Genomic DNA, 24,261 nt, shown 5'->3' on the forward strand with positions numbered 1-24,261 from the left:
GTATTTTACTTCAAGGCAGTCAGCCAGGCTAACACATCTAATCCCAAGCGTAGTGTTTATCCGTGAGTCACAGAGAAAGGAGGCAGGTTGCATTCATACTGTCCCTTACACAATTTATATTTCTTTAATGGCTAAAGAGGTTGAATATCTTTTCATGTGCTTACTGGTCATTTGTATATCTTCTTTGAAAAAATGTCTGTAAAATCTTTTGCCCATTTGAAAATTAGATGGTTTAATTTTTTTGCTGTTGAGTTGTAGGAATTCTTTGTATATTCTAGATATTAAACCCTTATCAGATATATGTTTTCCATATATTTTCTCCCATTCTTTAAGGTTTTTTTTGCTTTGTTGAGTGTCCTTTGATGCGGAAAAAGTTTAAAATGTTGATGAAATCCAATTTATCTTTCATTTTTCTTTCATTGCTCATGTCTTTGATGTAAAAATCTAAGAATTTATTGCCTAAAACACAGTCCCAAGGATATTTCTCTATGTTCTAAGAGTTATAAATTTCTAAGAGTTTTATAGTACTAGTTCTTATGTCAATGATTCATTTTAAATTAATTTTTTAATATGGTAAGAAGTAGGGGTCTAGATTCATTCTTTGCACATATATTTCCAGTTTTCCCAACTATTTGTTAAAGAGAGTACTCTTTCCCCATTGAATGGATTTGGCATCCTTGTCAAAAAACAACTAGCCATAAAGCATGGCTTTATGGGCTTTCAATTGTGTCCCACTGGCCCGTTTATCCTTTTGTTGGTACTACACTCTTTTAATTACTTCTGTTTTGTTGTAAGTTTCAAAATGAGAAGTGTGAATCATCCAACTTTGTTCTTTTTCAAGATTGTTTTGTATTTGGGACCCCTTTCAATTCTATATCAATTTGCAATTCCATGTGAATTTGAGAATCAGCTGCTAGAATTTTGATAGGGAATGTATTGGATCTGTATACTGTTTTAGGTAAGTATTGATATCTTAACATGGGATGTCTTTCTATCTTCTTTAGGTATTCTTTAATTTCTTGCAGGAAGTTTTGTAGTTTTCAGTGTCTTTCACCTCCTGGGTTAAATTTATTCCTAGGTATTTTATTTTTTTTTTATGCTATTGTAAATGGAATTGTTTTCTTAATTCCTTTTTAGAATGTTTATTGCTGGTATATAGAAACACCACTGATGTTTAGTGTTTTTCTTGTTCCATGCAACTGTGCTGAATTCATTTGTTAGTTCTAATAGCTTTTTTTGTGGAGTGCCTGGAACTTTCCATATATCATGTTATCTTTGACTAAGGATAGTAATACTGCTTTCTTCACAATTTGGATACCTTTAATTTCTTTTTCTTGCCTGATCATTCTGGCAAGAACTTCTAGTACAATGTTTTGGTGACAGTGGACACCTTGTCTTGTTCCTGAACTTAGGGGAGCAGTCTTTCCCCATTGAGTATGATGAACACATTGAGCTGTGTTTTTATCAGGTTGAGAAAATTCTCTCCTTTTTCTAGTTTTTGGAGTGTTTTTATCATGAAAAAGGCTGGACTTTGTCAACTACCTTTTCTGATCAACTAAGCAGCTCATGTGTTTTTTTTTTTCCTTCATTTTGTTAATGCAGCACATTACATTGATTGATTTTATGTTGACCCTTGAATATATCCTGAAGGATGCATCCCACTTTGTCATAGGGCATACTCATTTAATATGCTGTTGGATTCAAGTTGCCAGTATTTTGTTGAGAATTTTTGCATTTATATTCATAAAAGACATTGGTCTATAATTTTCTTTTCTTGTGTTATTTTTTAAAATTAATTAATCTTTTTTTTTTGCATGGGCAGGCACTGGGAATCAAACTTGGGTCTGTGCCTGCTGAGCCACTGTGGCCTGTCCTGTGCTATTTTTATCTGGCTCAGGTATCAGGGTAATATTGGCCTAATAGAGTTAGGAAGTATTCTGCCCTCTATTATTTGGAAGAATTTGAAAAGGGTTACTGGTTATTCTTTAATGTTTTGTAGAATCCAGCAGTGAAGCCATCCAGTTTTGGACTTTTGATTACTGATTACTCTAGTTGTTCCAGGTATGTTTAGATTCTCTGCTTCTATTTTATTTTCTATTTCTTCTTGAGTTAGTTTAGGTAATTTGTATACTTCTAGGAATTTGCCCATTTCAGGTAGGCTATCTAATTTGTTGGCATATAATTGTTCATAGTATTCTTTCATAATCCTGTTTATTCTGTAACATTAGTAGTAATGTCCCCACTTTCATTTCTGATTTTAGTTACCTGCATCCTCATTTTTTTCTTTGTCCCTCTAGTGAAAGGTTTGATAATTTTATCACTATTTTCAAAGAATGTACTTTAGGTTTTGTTGATACTCTCTGTTGTTTTTCACCCCTCTATTTTACTTATCTCCACTTTAATCTTTACTATTTATTTCCTTCCTCTCACTTTGGGTTTAGTTTGTTCTTTTTTTTAGTTCCATGTGCTGGTTTGAAGGGATGTATTTCTCCTGGGAAAGCCAAGTTTTGGTCTGGGTCCCATTTCATGAAGGAAGAATGATCCCTATTCAATGCTATATTTTTGAAACTGTAATCAGATCATCTCCCTGGAGATGTGATTTAATCAAGAGTGTTTGTTAAGATGGATTAGGGGACAACATGTCTCCACCCATTTGGGTGGGTCTTGATAAGTTTCTGGAGTCCTATAAAAGATGAAACATTTTGGAGAATGAAAGAGATTGAGAGAGAGCAGAGAATACTGCAGCACCATGAAGCAGAGAATCCACTAGCTAGTGCTTTGGAGATGAAGAAGGAAAAAAGCCTTCTCACTCAAGAGAGAAACCCTGAATTTCATCAGCCTTCTTGAACCAAGGTATCTTTCCCTGGATGCCTTTGATTGGACATTTCTATAGACTTGTTTTAATTTGGACATTTTCTCAGCCTTAGAACTGTGAACTAGCAATTTATTAAATTCCTCTTTTTAAAAGTCACTCCGTTTCTAGTATATTGCATTCTGGCAGCTAGCAAACTAGAACATTCCATTAGGGTGTGAAGTTGGGTTGATTTGTAATTTTTCACTTTTTAACATGTAGACATTTACAGGTATAAACTTCCCTTTGAGCACTGTCTTCACAGCATCCAATAAATTTTGGCATGTTGTGTTTTCATTTTCATTCATCTACAAGCGTTTTCTAATTCCCTTGTGATTTCTTATTTCTTGTTTGCTCAAAAGTATGTTGTTTAATTTCTACATATTTGTAAGTTTTCCAATTTGTTTTTTATGATTTCTAGCTTCATTCTCTTCTGGGAAGAGAAGATATATTGTATGATTTCACTCTTAAAAAATATATTAATATTTCATTTGTGGGCCATTTGGTATATCCTGGATCTATGTGCTCTTGAGAAGAATGTGTATTCTGCTGTTTTGGGGTTGAGTGTTCTATATATGTTCATCAGATGTAATTGGTTTATAGTGTTATTCATATCTTTCATTTCTTTATTGGTCTTCTGTCTGGATGTGCTATCCATTATTGAAAATGGCGTATTGAAGTTTCCAAGTATTACTGTGGAACTATTGATTTTTCCCTTCAACTCTGTTCATTTTTGCTTCATATATTTTGAGGTTCTGTTGTTAATGTGTATATCCTTTGTTTTCAATAGCATAGCTTCTCTGGCTCTCCTCTTGTTTACTATTTTCTTGGAATATATTTTTCTACCCCTTCATTTTCAACATCTCTGTGTCTAAAGTGAGTCTCTTGTAGATAGCACACAGATAGTTCATATTTTTACATCCAAATCTGCCAATCTCTGCCTTGTAATTAGATTCAGTGTTGGGAACCATGCCCCCTGACAACTCCTGGTCTTGTGAGTGTGAACCCATTTGTAAAGAAGACTTTTGAAGGTGTTATTAGTTAACACATGCCCAAACTGACTGAGGGTGGGCCTTAAATCAACGCTTTTAAGCACAGGAAATTGGACACAGAAGAGAAGCCACTGGAAGTAGCCAAGAGCTCGAAGGCAGTAAAATTCAGAAGGGAAAGAAGACGACACCACCATGTGCATTGCCATGTGATGGAAAAAACAAGAAACCCCACTGACTGCCAGCCAGAAGATCCTGACCCCAGGAGGAATCAAGCTTTCTAGCCTCTGAAACACTGAGCTATTAAATTCCTGCTGATAAACCAACCCATTGTATGGTATTTGTTTTAGCACCCAGAAACTGAAACAGTTTAATCCATTTACAGTTAAGGCAATAGCTAATATGGAAGGATTTACGTCTATCATTTAGCTATTTATTTTCTGCATGTCTTCTATATTATTTCACAACTCCTGCCCCTTTTTGCATTCAATATTTCATACTCTATCTTTTTTTGATTCATTTCTTCTTTCTTTTTCTCTATATTTGTTAGTTATTTTTTTCTGTGGTTACTTCTGTGTTCACCAATAACATCTTTAAGTAATAACAGCCTAGTGTGAATACTAATAAACTTAGTTTTAGTAGTTTACAAATAGTCTACCCCTACACATCTCTGTTATCTCCTTCTATAATGGTATTTATTCAGTTTATCTCTTTATATACCGTATGCCTATTAACAAAGATTTTAATTATTGTTTTAACACACATATGCTTTTTAAGTAATAAAGAGGTAGGGGGAAAAGCAGTTACAAACGCAAAAGCAATAATACAGGATTGTATATTTACCTGTGTAACTAGCTACCTTGATCGATGTTCTTTATTTCTTCTCATAGTTCTGAGTTACTGCTCAGAATCTTTTTATTTCCACCTGAAGGACTCCTTTTTTCATTTCTTGTAGGAAGGGTCTTCTGGAAATGAACTCCTTCAGCCTTTGTTTATCTTTAAATGCCTTATATTCTCCTTCATTCTAGAAGGATAATTTTTCTAGATTTAGAATTTTCCAGATACAGTTTTTTGTTTTCTTAAAAACTTTAAATATGTCATCCCACTGCCTTCTGGCCTCCACCATTTCCAATGAGAAATCCACTAGTAATCTTACTGAGGATCCCTTGTAGGTGACAAGTCACTTCTCTCTTGCTGCTTTCAAATCTTGTCTTTGTCTTTGGATTCTGACAGTTTCACTATAATGTTTTTTGGTGTGGATCTCTGAGTTAACCTTGCTGGGTTTCGTTGAGATTCCTGGATATGTATATTCATATCTTTCTTCAGATTTGGGAGATTTTCAGCCATTTATTTCTTTTTCTGTACCTTTCTCTCTCTCTTGTCCTTCTGGGATTCCTATGATGCATTTGTTCGTATGTTTTGTGTCCCACAGAGCCTTCATGCTCTGTTTATTTTTCTTCGTTCTTTTTTTTTTTTTTTGTTCCTCACAATGGATAATTTTAATTGTTTTGTCTTCAAGTTTGCTGATTCCTTTTTCTGTCTGCTCAAATCTGATATTGAATCCCTCAAGTGAGTTTTTCACTGCAATTACTAGACTTTTCAGCTCCAAAATTTATTTGTTTCCTTCTGTAATTTATATTTTTCATTTTATTTAGACATTTTCCTAAGCTCATTTAGCTTCTTGCCCATGGTTTCCTTTAACTCAATAAATACATTTATAATAATTAATTTAACATAGTTGACTAATAATTCCAATTTATGAGCTTCCTCAGAGGGTTTCTGTCAAACTCCTTTTATTGCTCAAAAATGGGTCACACTTTCCTGTTTTGTGTGCTTTTGTAATTGTTTTTGAGAAATGGACATTTGGAGTATTATGCTATTGTAAATCTGAAATCATAATTCTCCCTTTCCCTTGGGTTTTTTTTTTCTTGAAGTTTTTTCTTCACAAGCTGAAGTTGTCAGTTTGTGTCTTTTCCAGACTGTCTTTGTTTTACAACAGAAAATGGAAAAAGAAAAAAAAAAGGGAGAAAGAAAGTAAGAAAGTAAAAGACATACTGATTCTTTGAGACTTTTTTTGCTGCTTCTTCCTGAAAGGGGTCGAAACAGTGGCATCCTTCCATGCTGGTGCCCCAGCATCAAAAGCAGCTAATCAAAAGCATTGATCAGCAATCAGACCACACACTCCTAGTTTTTAAAAGACTAGGTTTTTATTGCCTACTCTGACACTGGCAGACTGCACCAGGAAAACCAGAACAGTACCTACAGATTCTTGTTTTGTGGCTGAGGGATGGGGGAATGGTAGCTACTACAAAGGAGGGGAAGCGTTGTGAATAATGCTATTGTGAACATAAGTTTAGTTTCTCTTGAGTAACCACTTGTGATGTTTAAATTCACTCATCAACTTGACTAGGTGATGGTGTCCAGTTGTTTGACCAAGCAAGCACTGGCTTCAATGTTACTATTAGGGTATTTCATGGAACTAAGTCAACAGTAATTTGATTAGATCTGTGACAAGTTACATTCATAATCAACTAAGTTAATCACCTTGCAATGACAGAAGTTTCAAACAATCAGTTGAAGACTTTAAAGGGAGAACTGATTATTTCAGAAGTCAGAAGGAAGAATTTCTATCTCTACTTCAGTAAGCTACTTTCTCCCAGGGAATTCTTAAAAACCTTCATTGGAGTTCCCAGTTTGTGGTCTGCCCTTCAGAATTTGGACTTTCCCATCTCAACAGTTGCATGAGCCAATTCCTAGAATAAATCTAATAATATTTACATAATACATATGTGTATATGTGTATGTGTATATGTATATATATCCTGCAGCTTCTGTTTCCCTGGAGAACCCTGACTAATATAATACCTAAGAAAGGCACAGCGGAATTGTTGGGGAATATGGTAATTCTATGCTTAACCTTGTAAGGAACAGCCAGACTGTTTTCCAAAGCAGTTGTACCACTCTGCACCATATTTTATGAATCACACAAAAAAAGAATGGCTATATGGATTGAATGCTGTAGTAACTTCAACAGAATCCACTTATAGGTATAAAAGTAGTTCTTCAAAGTTATAATTAATAAATGTAGTCAATGAGGGGGAAATAGGAGACTTTTCCCCCCATTAATTATGAGTGCTACAGAATGCTGTCTGTGGATACATCAAGGGCAAAGCTTGAGTCCTGTTCACTGCTATAGATAAATCCTAAAACATAGCCAAGTGACCAATTTTAAGTCTTCAAATATATCCTGAATGAATGAATGGTTCCAAAAACTCACTAAAAATGCCAAAATACTATTAAAATGATCAAGTAAAATATAAGTGGCCAAAAGTATCATTTGTAAAACAAAGTACCACAAGATGAATCATGAAAGTTGCCAAATCTTGGTGGAACATAATTATTGCATAATGGAACACATAATTCTTAGGCCACAGAGTTCTCTACCTGATATCTACACAGTCATGCCTTTGTTAACAAAGAAGGGTGTGTAACTGATTCTATTCTTCATTATTAAAATATTTTGCCCCAAAGGAAATGTGGTATAATGGAAATAATAGAATTTAAATTGTAGCCTTTTTTTAAACTTAACAACCCTCTATGAGTCTCAATCTCATTTATAAAATGAGAAAAAAAAATCCCAATAGTTAGCACAAGAAGCAAGTAGTGATACATGTAAACTCAACAGCACTAAAAATAATAAATTTGACCCTTTTTTTCCCCAAATTGAACTCCCTCTACTTTCATCTACTCTACTGAATCAGTCCATGAGTAATATCAGAGGAAGAATTAAATGAATTTAACTTTCAAGAAAGTTTTTCTATGGAAGCTATAGACCTCACAAATCAAATATTGATGTGGAAAAAAAAAAGATACAGCAGATAGTCCTTTTCATAAACAGAGGTAGTATCTAAATGAACAAAGGGTCCAACTGGGGTGGCAGGAAGGGGATATCATGGGATGAATGAGTTCCTGAAGGATGTCACTTTCTATGTTCTTTATCTCTTTATCTTCTCAGCCATCTCTTCCTCTAAGCATTCCCTGATGCTCTGTGTATCTCAGTTAAAGTTCTTCCTACTCATCCCAGCCAAAAGTTCTCTCCCTGTGGCTCCTATACATGTGTATACATACACACAAGTTGTATGTATACGTATGTATTGACACATACATTATATGCACATATATTGACACATTATATCCACACACATATATATTGGCACATATACTGTATATATATACACACACACACACACACAATAAACAAGGATGTATGTCATATTGATTTGTAAACCATCAAAATAAATTAAGGCTTTCTTTCGTCTGAGGGGAAAGAGTGTCATTGAAAAGAGTCAAGCAGATGAGAAATGAAATCAAACCTGTATTTTAGAAAGAATACTATTTGCAGTGAGGGGAATATATTCTACTGACAATAGAATACATTCCTATATACTTGTCATATTTCTCTGAGAGGGTAAGATTTGTGAGGCAGGGACTGTGTTCTTTTTTCTGTTCATTAATGTATTTTCAGTATCAAACATACTGTTAATTCCTGAGGAAATATTTGTTAAATGAATAAAATGAAAAAACAAATGATTGAGTTTTCACAATAATACAAAGGTATCATCCCTGAGTGAAGAAATTATGCTCAATTTTGTATCCTCAAGTACCAAACCTGTGGTACATTGTTGAGGAAGTGAATAAATGAGGTTTAGAAACTAGGTAATTTGCCCAAGGTCAACAAGTATATTGTAAGGTTTATTTTATCTTTACAATATCATGCAAAGGGGAGAAGAAAAACTATATATTAAATATTTTAAGCAATATCATGCTTTCATGTAGAATGAGATTACAAAATGAAGCAGGAAAAAAAAAACAGTCAACTCCTGCTTCTGACATCACCACCTTTGGAATAAATGGTGAACATCTGATACTAGTGATTTAGACCACAAAGTTGGAGAAATAATACTCATCCCAGGAATTATTAAAACTGAAAAGAAGTTATTTGTCAGAAATATGATTCATTTTAACACTACCAGAGTAACCCTAACCTTAATCCATGTCAAAACTCCATGGTCCAATTTAATGCTTATTTCTTTATTGTATCATTCATTTAAAATAACATTGTATAAAGCATTACTTGAAAGGAATTTTCCTTTTGGAAATGCCTTATTTTGTGAAATAATAATAAGCACTATTATAAATATGCAGTCATAAAAGGGTTAACTTGATAATCATTTTTTGTTTTGATACCTGTCAAATATCAACTGAATCCTATTAATTATAATAGAAAAATTTTAAATCATTAAAAATTCAAAAACTTTCTATTTGATTTCAAAATAACCTAAAAATCTTCTTAAGCAGCAGCTTATGTTCTATGTACAAATTTATGCCACACTGTTTTATATATTTAAACATAAATGGGCTTTGTGCTTTACAACAAATATAAATGGGTTTATAACAGCAGTACTAACAGAGCTGATCCTATTTGACATGGCTCATTAACTTTGTACAAGATACAATTCACAGCCCTGGATCAGCTGTTGATAATGGTACAATGTGGAGCGATTAACAACAACAACAACAAAACGGTTGTAATAGGAAATAAACAGAAGGTCTGTTTATCCACTGGGAAGTCAGAATTACCTTTTGTACATATAACTACACTAAATCATGTACTCAAAAAGGCCATATGGAGGAAAATAACAAGACAAGAAGTAATCTGGGTTCTATACTAGTAATAGTAATAGCTGGTATTTATCAAGCTCATAGCAAGCTCTTCAAATGCAACAGATTATTTAATCCTCACAGCAATCCTATCAAGCAGTTACAAATATTACCCTCATTTTGTAGATGAGGAAACTGACTGAGCCTGAGAAACTTGCTCCAAGTCACACACCAATGTGTGATGGATCTTAGACTCAAACCCAGACGTCTGATTCCAGAGCTTTTATTCTTAATTATTCATACTATACAAAATTGCTTCCCTACTTCTTCCTCATCATCAACTTTATCTAATCCAGAATGATAAGGAGCACATAAAAATCCCAGTGTTTCTCAGTCTGAGCTGCATTGTGGGGAGAGACAGCACAACAAGGAGAGCGTGATTTGAAAAGGTATATTCATTAAACTTACTGTTCTAATAATATAAATGACAACTTCAAGCTGGACAACATCTTGGCCTGTGGGATATGCTGAAGAAAAAGGGTACATGGTTGAAAAATGGTCATCATCACTAGCCCTCATTGACCTTGAGTCTGCTATTAACCAGATGTAAGTTTTTGGGAAAATTGCACAACCTAGTAAAGCAATATTTCTCTGGGATGGACTACAAGATCTAAAGTTTGTGCTGGTCTATGAAACACTATTACTGACAATTTCTGTGCTATGGGAAAAGAAAGGAGAACAGGTATAGTGTGGTAAGTTTCATATTAGAGAAAATATATTCAGTTCAAAGAACTGTCCTTTATTCTGAAATTAGGTTCTTAATACTTTCTAAAAAAATTTCAAATAAGAAGTGACGATGGAGTTAGATGGTCAAAGGTCTTTTTGTTTTTAAAATTCCAAAAAGTTGGTTATTTTATCTCTGATCTTTTTTGAAATATTGTAGGGTTATGATATATAGGGAATCATTACTTTAATACATTTTTCAACTCAAAATTTTGAGGATCCTCTACACTCCCACAGGCCTTTGTAGTTTGTTAAGCACTTTCAGGTGTATTACCTATCTCACTTGGTGTTCTGGAGTCTATGAGACAATACATTCTCCACTAGATGAAAAGCTAGAGCTTTGGGGTGGTGGTGCAAGGGCAGTTCAGAGGTAGAATTCTCATCTGCCATGCGGGAGACCTGGGTTCGATTCCTGGTCCATGCACTTCCCCAAAAACAAACAAACAAAATACAACAAACAAAAATTCAACAAATGATGCTTCAATAACAGGAAATTCACATGGAAAAAAATGAAATGTGACCCCACCAAACAGCATACAAAAAAAAGACAAAGCTTAGGAAGGTTCGGGAATCTGACCACCATCACACAGTCCATTCAAGAAGAGCTGGGGTTCCAACCCATGTGCTTTGATATTAAATCCTGTCTGCTTTCTGCTCTACAAGTGGTTCATAATGTGGCCAAATAATAGAATCATAAAGAAAGTGTTTTAAACACATAAAACTAATACATATGAATGGCTGCATATGGGGTCTAAAAGTTTTTTAGGTTCTCCAGGGGATTTTGGTGTGCAGCCAAATCTGGAGACACTACTCTGCCTTTGTTTACCGGGTCTCCTCACCAGAAGGTAAAGGAGCTTTGAGGTCAGATAGAACTGGGTATCCCTGGGCTAGTCATGCAATCTACCTGAGCCTCAGTTTCTTCATCTGTGAAAGAGGCTAATATTTAATATACAGAGTTGTTGAAAATATTGGGGAAAAAAAAATAAAGTGCCTAGACATGGTAGCCATGTAAAAATGGAAGTTGTTGCTTATTATTGTTACTCCTTCTACTACTAGAGCAAATGAATGACACTACTTAGTGTGATGCTCGAATACTATTGAATAAGAATGAGATAAACATTATAAATAGAGATGATTCTAGAATTTTCCTGAAACTTCCTGACGTGAATCCACAGCAAATACAGATAAGTCATTCACTCAAGACCTTAGGAAAGTCACTCCAGGTTTCAGTTTCCTTCTCTGTGCAGTGACAATACCTTCTGGTTGTGAAATACTAAGATTCTATGGCCCTTTTTTTCTCTTTCACTATTAATTTTTTTCCCTCCCTTTATTATTTTTTTTTTACTTTTTTATTGTATAGTATAACATATATACAAAGCAAAGAAATAAAAAAAGCAATAGTTTTCAAAGCACTGTTCAACAAGCGGTTACAGGATAGATCCCAGAGTTTGTCATGGACCCATACAATTCTCTAAGATTTTTCCTTCTAGCTGCTCCAGAATATAGGAGGCAAGAGGGCTTACTTTTTCACAATCAACTTACTTTTTTTACTTCATCACAATCAACTTTTTTTTCCTTCTTTTCTGTGAAAATAATATATATATAAAAAGGGATAAATTTCAAAGCACAGCACCACAATTATTTGTAGAACATATCTCAGACTTTGACATGGGTTACAATTTCACAATTTTAGGTTTTTACTTCTAGCTACTCTAAAATACTAGAGGCTAAAAGAGATATCAATTTAATGGTTCAGCATTCATATTCATTTGTTAAATCCTACCTTCTATGTATAACTCCACTGTCACCTTTGATCTTTCCATACCTCTCCTTAGGGCTGTTTGGGCTATGGTAATTCTAAATTTTTGGTATTGGAAGGGTCTGTCACTAATATGGGGTAGGGAGATGGAACTATCTGATGTTCTGGAGAGGCTGGGCTAGGTTTCAGGGCTTATTTGGACCATGGACCCATCTGGAAGTTGTAGGTTCCTGGAAAATTACTCTAGTGTTTAGAACTCTTGTGGAATCTTACATATTGCCCTAGGTGTTCTTTAGGATTGGCTGGAATGGTCCTGGTTGGGGGTTGGCAGATTATGATAGGTAGCAAGGTCTAACTGAAGTTTGTGTAAGAGCAACCCCTAGGGTAGCCTCTTGGCTCTATTTAAACTCTCCCTGACACTGATACTTTATTAATTACACTTCTTTTCCCCCTTTTGGTCAGGATAGAATAATTGATCCCATGGTGCCAGGTCTGGATTCATCCCTGGGAGTCATCTTCCATGTCAACAAGGAGAATTTCACCCCTGGATGTCTTGTCCTACGTATGGGGAAGTGCAATGATTTCACTTGCAGAGTTGGGCTTAGAGAGACCGAAGCCACATCTGAGCAACAAAAGAGGTCCTCCAGAAGTAACTCTTTGGCATGCCTATAGGCAGTCTAAGCTTATCCGCTACCTACATAAGCTTCACAAGAGTAAGCCTCATAATTGAGGGCATAGCCTATTGATTTAGGTGTCCCTAAAGTTTGACACAGTATTAGGAGATTTTCTGATGATAAGGTTTAATAGTTCCATATTCTTTTTTCCCTCTTTCAGGGACTTTGCCAATACTTTTTGATTATCAGCTTAATATACTCTAGGATGTTTCCAAGCATTACAATTATTTATACAGGATTAAAGAACCCCTTTCTTATTCTGTGCTTCCTGTGTTTCTATTGTTCAAATGAGCTATACAGATAGGTTGAATTAAACTACGTACTGCAGAAAATTTCACTTCCAGATCAAATAAATATTCCTTTCATTGGTCTCAAAGAGTATTTGTAGTTCTAAAATGTAGACATTGTCTTCCTTACCCCTATGTTCTGAATTACTTTAACTCAAACCTATTCAGCTTCGTTCTTGTCTCTAAATATCAGGTTATATATATAAAACAACCTCTCAAAATCCAGAAATGATAATCCCCACTTCAGACTTAATGTGTCTGCTCTAAAGGTTTACAATCTAGGCCCCTGTTTTCTTACAAGCATTTTCTAAAGGTGACTATAACATTGCTTTTTTGCTTCTGGCTTTTTTTGTCTCCCCAAATGTCCCACATGTTCATTCACATCGTTACATGCCTTATGATTTTGTTCCTTTTTGTAGCAGCACAACCTTCGTTCATAAATATACACCATCGTTCACCAATATATTTCTCCATCAGTGCATCCTTCAGCTACCTGCATTCATTGGGCATCATGTAGAGGGCCCAAAGTCCACAGCCCACCAACATTTTTAACTTTAGATAATTTCATTGTTCCCAAGAGAAAGAAAACTAATAAACAGACCCTTGCCAAATAGGAAATGTAAACCTCCTCTTTACTCTTGTCCCTCCCCCCATTATTTACCTCTGCTGTTGCTGTGGTAGTGCTGATGGTTTCCTTTTTTTTTTTTTTAACATGAGACTTTAAAGTATTTTTTTTATTTTATTATTTTTTGTTTGTTTGTTTGTTACATGGGCTGGGGCCGGGAATCGAACCGGGGTCCCCCGGCATGGCAGGCAAGCACTCTTGCCCGCTGAGCCACCGCGGCCCGCCCCTGATGGTTTCCTTTTGAACATAGCCCATAGCAAACAATAGCAGTTTTCAACCGTACCCTGGACTTAAGCACTCTTTATACAAGAATCATATCTTTGAGGTAATTCTTGAGAGAACTAATTCATATTTCTAGTGTGAATCAGTGGGACATGTAGGTCTATACAACCCCTTTCAATCTTGTTCATCTTCAATATGGTAATATTACTTCTAGATCCACTAGAGAACCACCTTCACTCCTATCTATTCCCTCAACCTCATAAGCTAACGGTTCACCCATTTCTAGCTTCTATATATCTCTAAGTCCCCTATATTATGTATTATAAACCCTGATTATACCTTTACGCTGGTCATAAAAGTGGAATCATACAGTATCTATCCTTTTGGGTCTGGCTAATTTCACTCAGCATTATGTCCTCAAGGCTCATCCATCTTGTCATGTGCTTCAGGATGTCATCTTGTCTTAATGCTGTGTAATATTCCATCGTATGTATATATCACATTCTGTGGATCCACTCGTCTGTTGATGGGTATTTGGTTTGTTTCCATCTTTTAGTGATTGTGAATAATGCTGCTATAAACATCAGCATGCAAATGTCTGTTTGTGTCATTGCTTTCGGCTCTTCTGGATATATACCAAGTAGTGCTATTGCTGGGTCAAAGGACAACTCAATATTTAGTTTCCTAAGGAACCACCAAACAGTTTTCCATAGTGGCTGAACCATTACACATTCCTACCAGCAGTGCATAAGTGTCCCAATTTCTCCACACCCTCTCCAACATTTATAGTTTCCTCTTTGTTTAATAGCAGCCATTCTTATAGGTGTGAGGTGGTATCTCATTGTAGGTTTGATCTGTATTTCCCTTATATCCAGTGAAAATGAACATCTCTTCATGTGCTTTTGAGCCATCTGTATTTGCTCTTCAGGAAAATGCCTATTCATATCTTTAGCCCATTTTATAATTGGGCTGTCTGTTCTTTTGTTGTTGAGTTGTATGATTTCTTTGTATATACAGGAAATTACCTTTGTCTGATGTGTGATTTCCAAATATTTTCTCCCATTGAGTCAGCTGCCTCCTCACATTTTTGGCAAATTCCTTTGAGGTGCAGAAGTATTTGATTTTGAGGAATTCCCATTTATCTATTTTTTCTTTTGTTGCTTGTGCCTTGGGTGTAAAGTTTAGGAACCTACCTCCTATTACCAGGTCTGGAAGATGTTTCCCTACATTTTCTTCTAGAAGTTTTATGGTGCTAGTTCTTATATTTAGGTATTTGATCCACTTTGAGTTAATTTTGTGTAGGGTGTAAGATAGAGGTCCTCCTTCATTCTCCTGGCTGTTGATATCCAGTTCTTCCATGCCCAATTACTAAAAAGACTATTTTGTCCCAGTTCAGAGGATTTGGGAGCCTTGTCAAAAATCAGTTGACCATAGATTTATTGGTCTATTTCTGCACTCTTAATTTGATTCCATTGGGCAGTGCTTCTGTCTTTGTGCCAGTACCATGCTGTTTTAACCACTGTGGCTTTATAATAGGTTTTTTTTTTTTGTTTGTTTGTTTGTTTGTTTGCATGGGCAGGCACCAGGAAATGAACCCACGTCTCTGGCATGGCAGGTGAGAACTCTACCTGCCACTGTGGCCTGCCCTACAATAGGTTTTAAAGTCAGGGAGTGTTAATCCTCCCACTTTCTTTTTTTTAAGGGTGCTTTTAGCAATTTGGGGTCACTTTCCTTTCCAGATGAATTTGGTAATTAGCTTTTCCAAATCTTCAAAGTAGGTTGTTGGAATTTTGATTGGTACTGTGTTGAATCTGTAGATCAATTTGGGGACAGTTGACATCTTAACTATATTTAGCCTTCCTGTCCATGAGCAGGGAATATCTTTACCACCTATTTAAACCTCCTCTGATTTCTTTTAGCAATGTTATGTAGCTTTCTGGGTACAAGTCCTTTATGTCCCTAATTAAGGTCATTCCTAAGTATTTGGCTCTTTTAGAACTATGTGGCTCTTACCCTGCTTTATTCTTCTTCCTAATATTTATCACTGCCAGATATGTCATATATTATTTGTTCGATTCTTTTAGTTGCTATTTTGAATGGAATTTTTTCCATAACTGACTCCTCAGCCAGATCATTGCTTGTGTATAGAAATGTTACAGATTTTTGCACATTAATTTTATATCCTGCCACCTTGCTGAATTTGTTTATTAGCTCGAGTAACTTTGCTGTAGATTTCTCAGGATTTTCCAAGTATAGTATATCATCTGCAAATAACGAGTTTTACTTCTTTCATTCCAATGTGGATGCCTTTTATTTCTTTGTCCTGCTTGATTGCTCTAGCTAGAACTTCTAGCACAATGTTGAATAATAGTGGTGACAGTGGGCATCTTGTCTTGTTTCTGATCTTAGGAGGAAAGCTTTTAGTCTCTCTCCATTGAGTACAATGCTGGCTAGTGGGTTTTCATATTTTCCCTTTGTCTCCTGTGGTGTTTTAATTTGGTCATTAGGCAGGGCTATAAATCTGTCTGCACTGTGGTATGCTTATTGATTTTCTGCTGTCTTTGTGGCATTTAAATATCATGATTGATTTACTTTGGGATTTGATTTCTTTCAGTAGTCTAAGGCCTTCTGTTCACGGGATGGTTGTGCGGCAGGGAGTAGGGCATGGGGTGGGGCACTCAGTGAGGTGATTTGTTTCAGGGCAGGTATAGGCACAGGTTGGGAATGTTACGCTGATGCTTGTGAACGATGGGAGGCATCAGTGGCCAGGGAGGATGTAGCTGTGTGGGTGCACTGGTCTGGCGAGCCTAACCCTGCTGTGCACTGGTCTAGGGCACGGTGCCCTCTGTGTGCCTGCGTAAAGCTGTGGTCGGGGTTATGCCTTCATGGATCGGGGTCAGATATGACCCGGCTGCTCAGGTCAGCACTTTCTCAGAGCTAGGATGTGTGGCTGAGGGCTGTGCGCATGTGTGGTTCTAGGACTGCTATAAAGTGTGGTTCCCAGACCTGAATGATGTGATTGGGGATATATGCGCATGCGTGGGCTTGGGACTGCCGTAAGTGGATGTGCAGAGCTCAGGCGGGGCAGAGTGAGGCTGTGCGACACTATGGGCAGGGGTAGCCTGGGTATGGAAGTTGGTGCCCACAGCTTTTATCCACTGGCAACAGCCTGCCGGGAACAGGGAGGGGGAGGTAGTGCTCGGGAGGGGTGCAGGAGAAGTGGGCTGGGCTGCACTTAGGGTGAAGTTGGGGGGCAGATATGTGCACTGGGGGCTGGTGGAGTGGAGGCGCCTGGAGTGCAGGGAATGGGAGCAGGTGATGGGGTTCGGGTACGTGGGGTGTGGGGTGAGGGGTGAGTCACTGGTCACGGGGCTGCGCTGGTGAGGGTAGTGCACCCAAGGAAAGTGACCTGGCTTACTTCTAAGTCCTGGGCTCCGGTCTGTGTACTCCTGAGGGCTCCACACGTCCATGCCAGGCTCCAGCTTTCTGCCTCTCAGTTCCTCAGTCTCTGCAACCAGGCTGCTGCATGTGGTGCAGAAGGCTCTCCCAGGTCAGCTGCACTCCCAAATCACCACCTCAGTCACCCTCCTATCCCTTCTCTAACTTTTCCATGGAGCTGGGCTAATCTCGAGCTACTCTATTCAGCCACCTTTACGTTTTTTTTTAAAGAGTTATAGGCACAGTTTTGAGCAAGTGGCTCATAGTTGAATATCAACCAGGTATAGTTTAAATAAATAAATCAGTACCTCTGAATGACACACCTCTACATGCTGTCATTTTCCACCAAGGCAAGCTATGTCCAAATCTAAATATTTGCTTCATTGCACATTTATATTTTATATCTGCCTTGCCTCAAAAATATTTGAAGCAGCTTACAAAAAAACAAATTATAACAGGATGAAAATAAAGTTAGAGAAAGTGCTAAGACTCTACAATAAATGCAAGAAATGGAAAGGAAGGGAAAATAGAACAGGGGAGGCAATTTTTTTCAGGAAACTAGGAGGAACTTTATAAAAACTGCACATTTATGTCTGCATAAGGTTCTTGGCAGAGGTTTTTGAAAAAACATGGAAGTATGCATTCTCTTACTGTTTCTTCCTAAAGGCTGAAAATACTAATCACCAATCTACACAAAGGAATTTATTCTAAACGGAATAGAATTTATATATTTGATCCTTTGTAGTGAGCACTCCAACTTTGTGTGTGACTAACTTTATTCTTCTCCTTCTGAAAAAGTACATACTATACTAAAGTATTCATCTTCTGTCCTCCAACCACTTTGTAAAATCTCAAGTAGGTTTGAGTCATGAAAATACACATTCTGATGTAGTGGCAGCAAGCAAGGAGGAAAAATTACACTCCCTAACGGGTCAGATTAAGTTGTAGTTTTTGATTCTCTGAGCATGGGAAACTTCATTTATTGCCTTCTACCCTTGGCCTTAGGTATAACCAAAACAAACAAAAAAATCTTCTCTGGATTTAGACTCGTTTCCTTTGTATTCCTGCTTCCACTATCCTGGCCCAGCTCATGCTTTGCCTCACCTTTGCTGCAAGAGCCTCCCATTTGCTGATCTCCTTGACTCTAAGGCCTTCTACTTCCAGCTTCATATAACTGCAGCTGTATTAATCTTTCTAAAGCAGAGCTCTGATCACGCCTTTTCTTCACTAAAAGTCTCTCCAGGTTACCCACTGTTTACCATAGTTCTGTTTACTATTCAGGCCTCCATGATTTTGGCCCAAACTATCTTGTTCTTCTTAGTCTATGGGATACCCTGCTCTCCCGCCAGACCAAACTACTTGCTTAAATACAATCTGAGTTTTCTACCTACTTCACCTAATACTGCCCCCTCTAACAAGACAAACCAAGAAAACATAAATCAATATTTCTATCTATAAGGAAAACTTTCCAAATATTCTATAATTTAGACTTGCCCCCAAATCTAACAAGTCACCTTCATAAGAATCCAAATTGAGGAAGCATACTTATACTTATAACAAAAAATACAACATTATCACTCCATATTTACTATATTTACAAATTATTCTTTAACTGATTTGATAGGATTCCTTTAGCTGCCAGCTGGTGGGATTAGTCTATGGGAAAACATCCCACATTGAACTTACATGCAACAGAAACAAATGAAACCTAATTTGCTGAATTGTCTTGTTTATTTCAGTTTACTTAGCAGTGTTATATAGTAGAAAAAGTTTTGTCTTAATAAACCTGAAATTTAGTTCTCCTTATGCCATGGCCAGAAAATCTAACTTTTCTAGTCCTCAGATTTTTGATTAATGGAAATCTGTTTTGCTTTCCTCTAACAATGTATTCACATACAATGCATTATTCTTCTATTTGCCATTCTCCTCAACACAGTCCTTTTTCTAGATATAACTGCTTTATAATTCTCTAATGACCCCCAAGCATCTTCAAATCCCATAATTCCATTTCAAAACTTCTAAGAGTTATATAGGAGGAAGCCAAACCAAATATCACAAATGATATTCCTTAAATACACTGCTTTGCTAAGGTCTTTCCTATCTTTAAAACTGTAAGATTATATATATTTAGATTTACAGTCAAATTTAAATCTAAAATTCATATATTGCAGATACAAAGAAATCCTCATGTGTATATGTCATCTGTACTTTTCTGAGATGTGCTTAGACATGCCACATCTTCCTATCTCATTACTCAGAGTGCTTTAAGGTTTAGAATATGTCTCTCTCTCTCATACACATGAAAGTCCCTTGAGGGATTGGAGAAAAAATATGGAACTAATAAACTTTCCCATCAGGGGAACCCTTAATACTCTCCCAAACACTAGGGACTCCCAGGCTAATAGGCCAAGCCCTTGAACTTGAAGCTTGCTCTTATGAAACTTACTCTTGCAGCAGAGAAACTAAGCCTACCTATAACTATGCCTAAGACTTACTTCCAGAGGACCACTTTTGTTGCTCAGATGATGGCTTCTCTTCCTCTCTAAGCCCCACTCTGCAAGGAAAATCATCACCCTCCTCCCTACATGGGTCATGATGTCCAGGGGTGTGAGTCTTCCTGGCAATGTAGACATGACTCCCAGGAATGAGCCTGGCTGTCTCTGTCACCATGGGACTGACAATGCCTTCCTGCCCATACAAAGGGGTAAATGAAATGTAACAAGATAAGGTATTAGTGGCTAAGAGAATCAAATGAAGTCAAGAGGCTATTCTAGAGGCCACTCTTTTGCAAGTTTCAGATAGATATTGTTAATTGTCAAGGTCTGCCAAACCCCAACCACCATCATTCCTGTTAACCCTAAAGAACACCCATGATGCTGAGATCCTACCAAAGTTGCATGCACTAAATTAACTTTTCAGAAACCTAAAAGCTTCAGATGGTTTTTAGACCAGATAAGTCCAGAGGTGCAGGTCTCTCCAAAAACATCAACCAATTCCATCCCCCTATCCCATACTGTCAACACCCCTTTATAACATAAAAAAGTTAGAATAGGCATAACCCAAATATCCCTAAAGATTGGGAAAAGGATCAAAGGAGAAGGAGCAGTTATAGCAGAGAAGTTAGGATTTAACAAATGAGGATGACTACTAAATCATTATATTGAGCTATCATTTTAGTCTCTAGTGTCTTGGAGAAGCTGGAAGGAAAAACCTAAAATTGTGGAATATTTGCAATCTGTTAAAATGTACTTTTAAATGTACTGCTTTTTTTTGTATATATGTTATATTTCACAATTAAAAAATGTTTAAAAAAAAACCTTGCCTGATATCTCATCTCTTTTAGAATTTGCATTATAGTTATTCCTTTTACATCCAAATGTAGGTTTAAGTTTTAAATAAATACAGGGATATGAAAGAACAAATTACTGAAAGGTTAGTTCAAACTTATATTTCTGGTTGTGACTTTAGAGATTGTGAAGAGAGAAAAATTTCAACCAATGTCTACTTAGAAGAAGCAAGGAGTCTCAAAATGACAATGGAATATAAAAGTATATAGTGAAGTACAGCCCACAGGGAACTGCTTGCTGCAAAAGTTAGACTAGTCAACCTAGTACAAAGAGAGAACCTTTAAATAAAGATGGAAAACATACAAACTCTTCACCACCGTACCAAACCCTATCCAAAGTAGACACTGATGAAGTGATACCAGAAATCAAATCTCTTTGCTATCCCTGTTTTAAAGATTTACTGGCTGAAACCCAAGCTGGCTGATGATGTCATGTCCTTCTCTATGCTATGTCTGAAGTTTCAGCAAAATGAGAGTTACGGTCACAAGTTAACAAGTGCTCCTAGAGTTTTGGGGGATTTTAGAGTCAGTCTCACCTGAGTGATTCTGAAGCTCTGAGGAAATGAAAAACAATGTCTCTAAAGAAGAGAAGAATCAGAGGCAACCACACTAGGTAATTTCAGTCTGACACAAAGGTGATATGCAATATTCAATAGTTTTTACTTTTTCATATTCGGTTGTGACTCAAGGAAAGAAAAAAATCTCTAGTCCACTTTTTCTTGATGTAAAATACAACGGTTTTTTTTTTTTGTCACTGAAATTAAACCTCAATTTTCAAATTTTCACCAATTATTTATAAACTCTAGAAAGGTAATACTTCATGATTCAGATAGTGGGGCTTACAAAAGCTATTTATACAAAGATATTAAAAACTTCTGAGCAAATAGAATGAAAAGAACTCAGCACTTACTTGGCATAAACCACTGATGCACATATCCAAAGATTCCGTGTAGCAACGAGTACCATCTAAGACTTTAGGTGCCAGTTCAACAACCAGGGCTTTTCCCTTGGCTTGACACTTGAGAGAACATGGGTTGTCGGGGTCGTTGGACACAGGAAGCCATTCATAGAACTGGCCGTGGTGCTTGACGTCATTATGAGCTGAACACTGTTGAGCTCGGAAATCCCCTGCTTCTGGTGGGCAGTCCTGGAAGAGAAAGTGGGGAGGGACAGGTTAACAGGGTGGCCAAACACAGAAAGCTGGGGCAGCTATGTGGCCTGTCAAGAGTTTTTACAAAACAAAGCAAATGTTCTGGTCATTATCAGATGGACCCTCCCATATCATTTGAAAGGTTATATGATACATGGCCCCCAAACATAGATGTTTGAGAAAGAAATCACCTTGAAATATATTTTTTGATTGAAGTCAAATGGAAAAGTAACCTGCTAAAAATATATCTTCTGATTTATATTAGTTTACCAAGAACCATATTGAAATATAGTTTCTGGAAGATATTAATTGTTTCAAAGATTCCTTCACATGGTAATATTATTTTGATTTCCTTAAGTTAAGTAGAACCAGAGGGTTAGTTGAAAGCACCTCTGTCCCTTTCAGTTCTGATTTGAGAGCTATGGTTTAGCAACCAGCAAAAAAATTATAATTTCATTCAAAATTGTGGAGTGGGGTTGTGAATCTTTTCTAAAACTAATGCTACACAGTATCTGGAATTAACCATGGGGAACAAAAAAGACAAATCATTTATACCTAAATTGTTTTAGCTTATGGCAGCATGGCAGAGTGGAAAGGTCATGGACTTCCCCCTAAGAAAGGGGTGTAGCTGCATGAGCATAGGTTTCCTTGTGTTTAGAATGGAGACAAGACTACTGTTCAGCTTGCAAGGTTGTTGGGAGAACTTCATGAGCTTATATGGGCCAAATAATGGACAGAAGACCCTTAGTACTTATTAACTATTACTATGATTATTTAATGAAACTAGTGAAGAAAAAGAATTAGAGAATTAGTAGGACATTCTCTGAATTTGAATTTTAAATCAGATTGGGAGAGACCATGGAAAACAAGGATGTTTTCAGCATATATTATATGACAGAAGCTTTTAAATCTAAAACTATGAATAACCATGGCTGCTATCTAATGAATAATGAACCTCAGTGAAAGCAAATGAGATTTAACTTTAAAAACACACACCACACTAGATCCAACATCATTAAGATGGTGATGAAAAACAGCCCTTGGAAGAGCCTCCCCTCAGAAACAACTACTGAAAGGACAGTCCCACCTGCTTGGGACTCTGGAGGATGACAGAGACTGGAGGAGGACTCCATAAGTGTTGGATTGAATAAAAAAAAACATGAAAGAAGAAGGTAGTAGATGTGCATTTTGGACCTGCCAGTGGGCCCTCCTCCTTCCTTGTCCTCTTCGCTTAAGAGGCATGTGGGGGCAGCACTCTGGCCCCAGCATCACCTGCTGTGACTGCACATGACAGAGATATGCACGGCAGTGAGGTGGAACCCCACACATATGCAGGCAGGGGGTCCGGGGCCACATAGATCCAGGGCAGAATCCAAGTGGCTGGCAAGTGTGTATATACAAAAGGGCATCTAGGAAACAGGACACTCACGACAGAGAACTGGATATCAAGAGCCAAAAGAATGAAAGAGGATCCTTACCTCACACCCTTTACAAAACTAACTCAAAGTGGATCAAATACCTAAACATAAGAATGAGTACCATAAAACTTCTAGAAGAAAATGTAAGGAAACATCTTAAAGACGTAGTAATAGGAGGTAGCTTCCTAAACTTTACCCCCAAAGCACAAGCAACAAAAGAGAAAATAGATAAATGGGAACTCCTCAAAATCAAATGCTTTTGCACCACAAAGACTTTGTCAAAAATGTGAAGAGGCAGCCAACTCAATGGGAGAAAATATTTGGAAATCACACATGGGACAAAGGTTTACTTTCCTGTATACATAAAGAAATCATACAACTCAACAACAAAAGAACAAATAACCCAGTTATAAAAATGGGCCAAAGATATGAATAGGCATTTTTTTTCTGAAGAACAAATATAAATGGCACAAAAGCACATGAAGAGATGCTCATTTTCAGTAGCTATAAGGGAAATGCAGATCAAGACTACAATGCAGTACCATCTCACACCTATAAGAATGGCTGCTATTAAACAAATTGGAAACTATAAATGTCGGACAGGATGTGGAGAAATTGGGACACATGCACTGCTAGTAGGAATGCATAATGTTGCAGCCTCTATGGAAGAGAGTTTGGCAGTTCCATAGGAAACTAAATATCAAATTGCTGTATGACCCAGAAATAGCACTACTTGGTATATACCCAGAATAGCTGAAAGCAGTGACACAAACGGACACTTGCACACCAGTGTTCATAGCAGCATTATTCACAATTGCCAAAAGATGCAAACAATCCCAGTGCCCATCAACAGATGAGTGGATTAACAAAACGTGGCATATACATATGATGGAATGTTATACAGCAATAAGATGAAATGATGTCCTGAAGTACATGACAAGATGGATAAGCCTTGAGGACATAATGCTGAGTGAAACAAGCCAGGCACGAAAGTATAGATACTGTATGACTCCACTTTTATGACCATGGTAAATGTGGTTGAATGATGCTCTGCCTGA

General features: G+C 36.9%; 1 protein-coding gene across 2 annotated transcripts in view; it reads right to left on the bottom strand.

Annotated features, from left to right (window-relative positions):
* The window catches only part of ADAMTSL1 (ADAMTS like 1), a 998,876-nt gene that overhangs the window by 292,592 nt on the left and 682,023 nt on the right, over positions 1-24,261 (bottom strand). For both annotated transcript variants that reach the window (XM_077148079.1, XM_077148080.1), the window contains one exon: positions 21,546-21,782. In XM_077148079.1, the coding sequence (XP_077004194.1) occupies positions 21,546-21,782 (237 nt within the window). The remainder of the gene's footprint in view (positions 1-21,545; positions 21,783-24,261) is intronic.

The sequence above is a fragment of the Tamandua tetradactyla genome, chromosome 2 (assembly GCF_023851605.1).
Source record: "Tamandua tetradactyla isolate mTamTet1 chromosome 2, mTamTet1.pri, whole genome shotgun sequence".
NCBI classification, from domain to species: domain Eukaryota; kingdom Metazoa; phylum Chordata; class Mammalia; order Pilosa; family Myrmecophagidae; genus Tamandua; species Tamandua tetradactyla.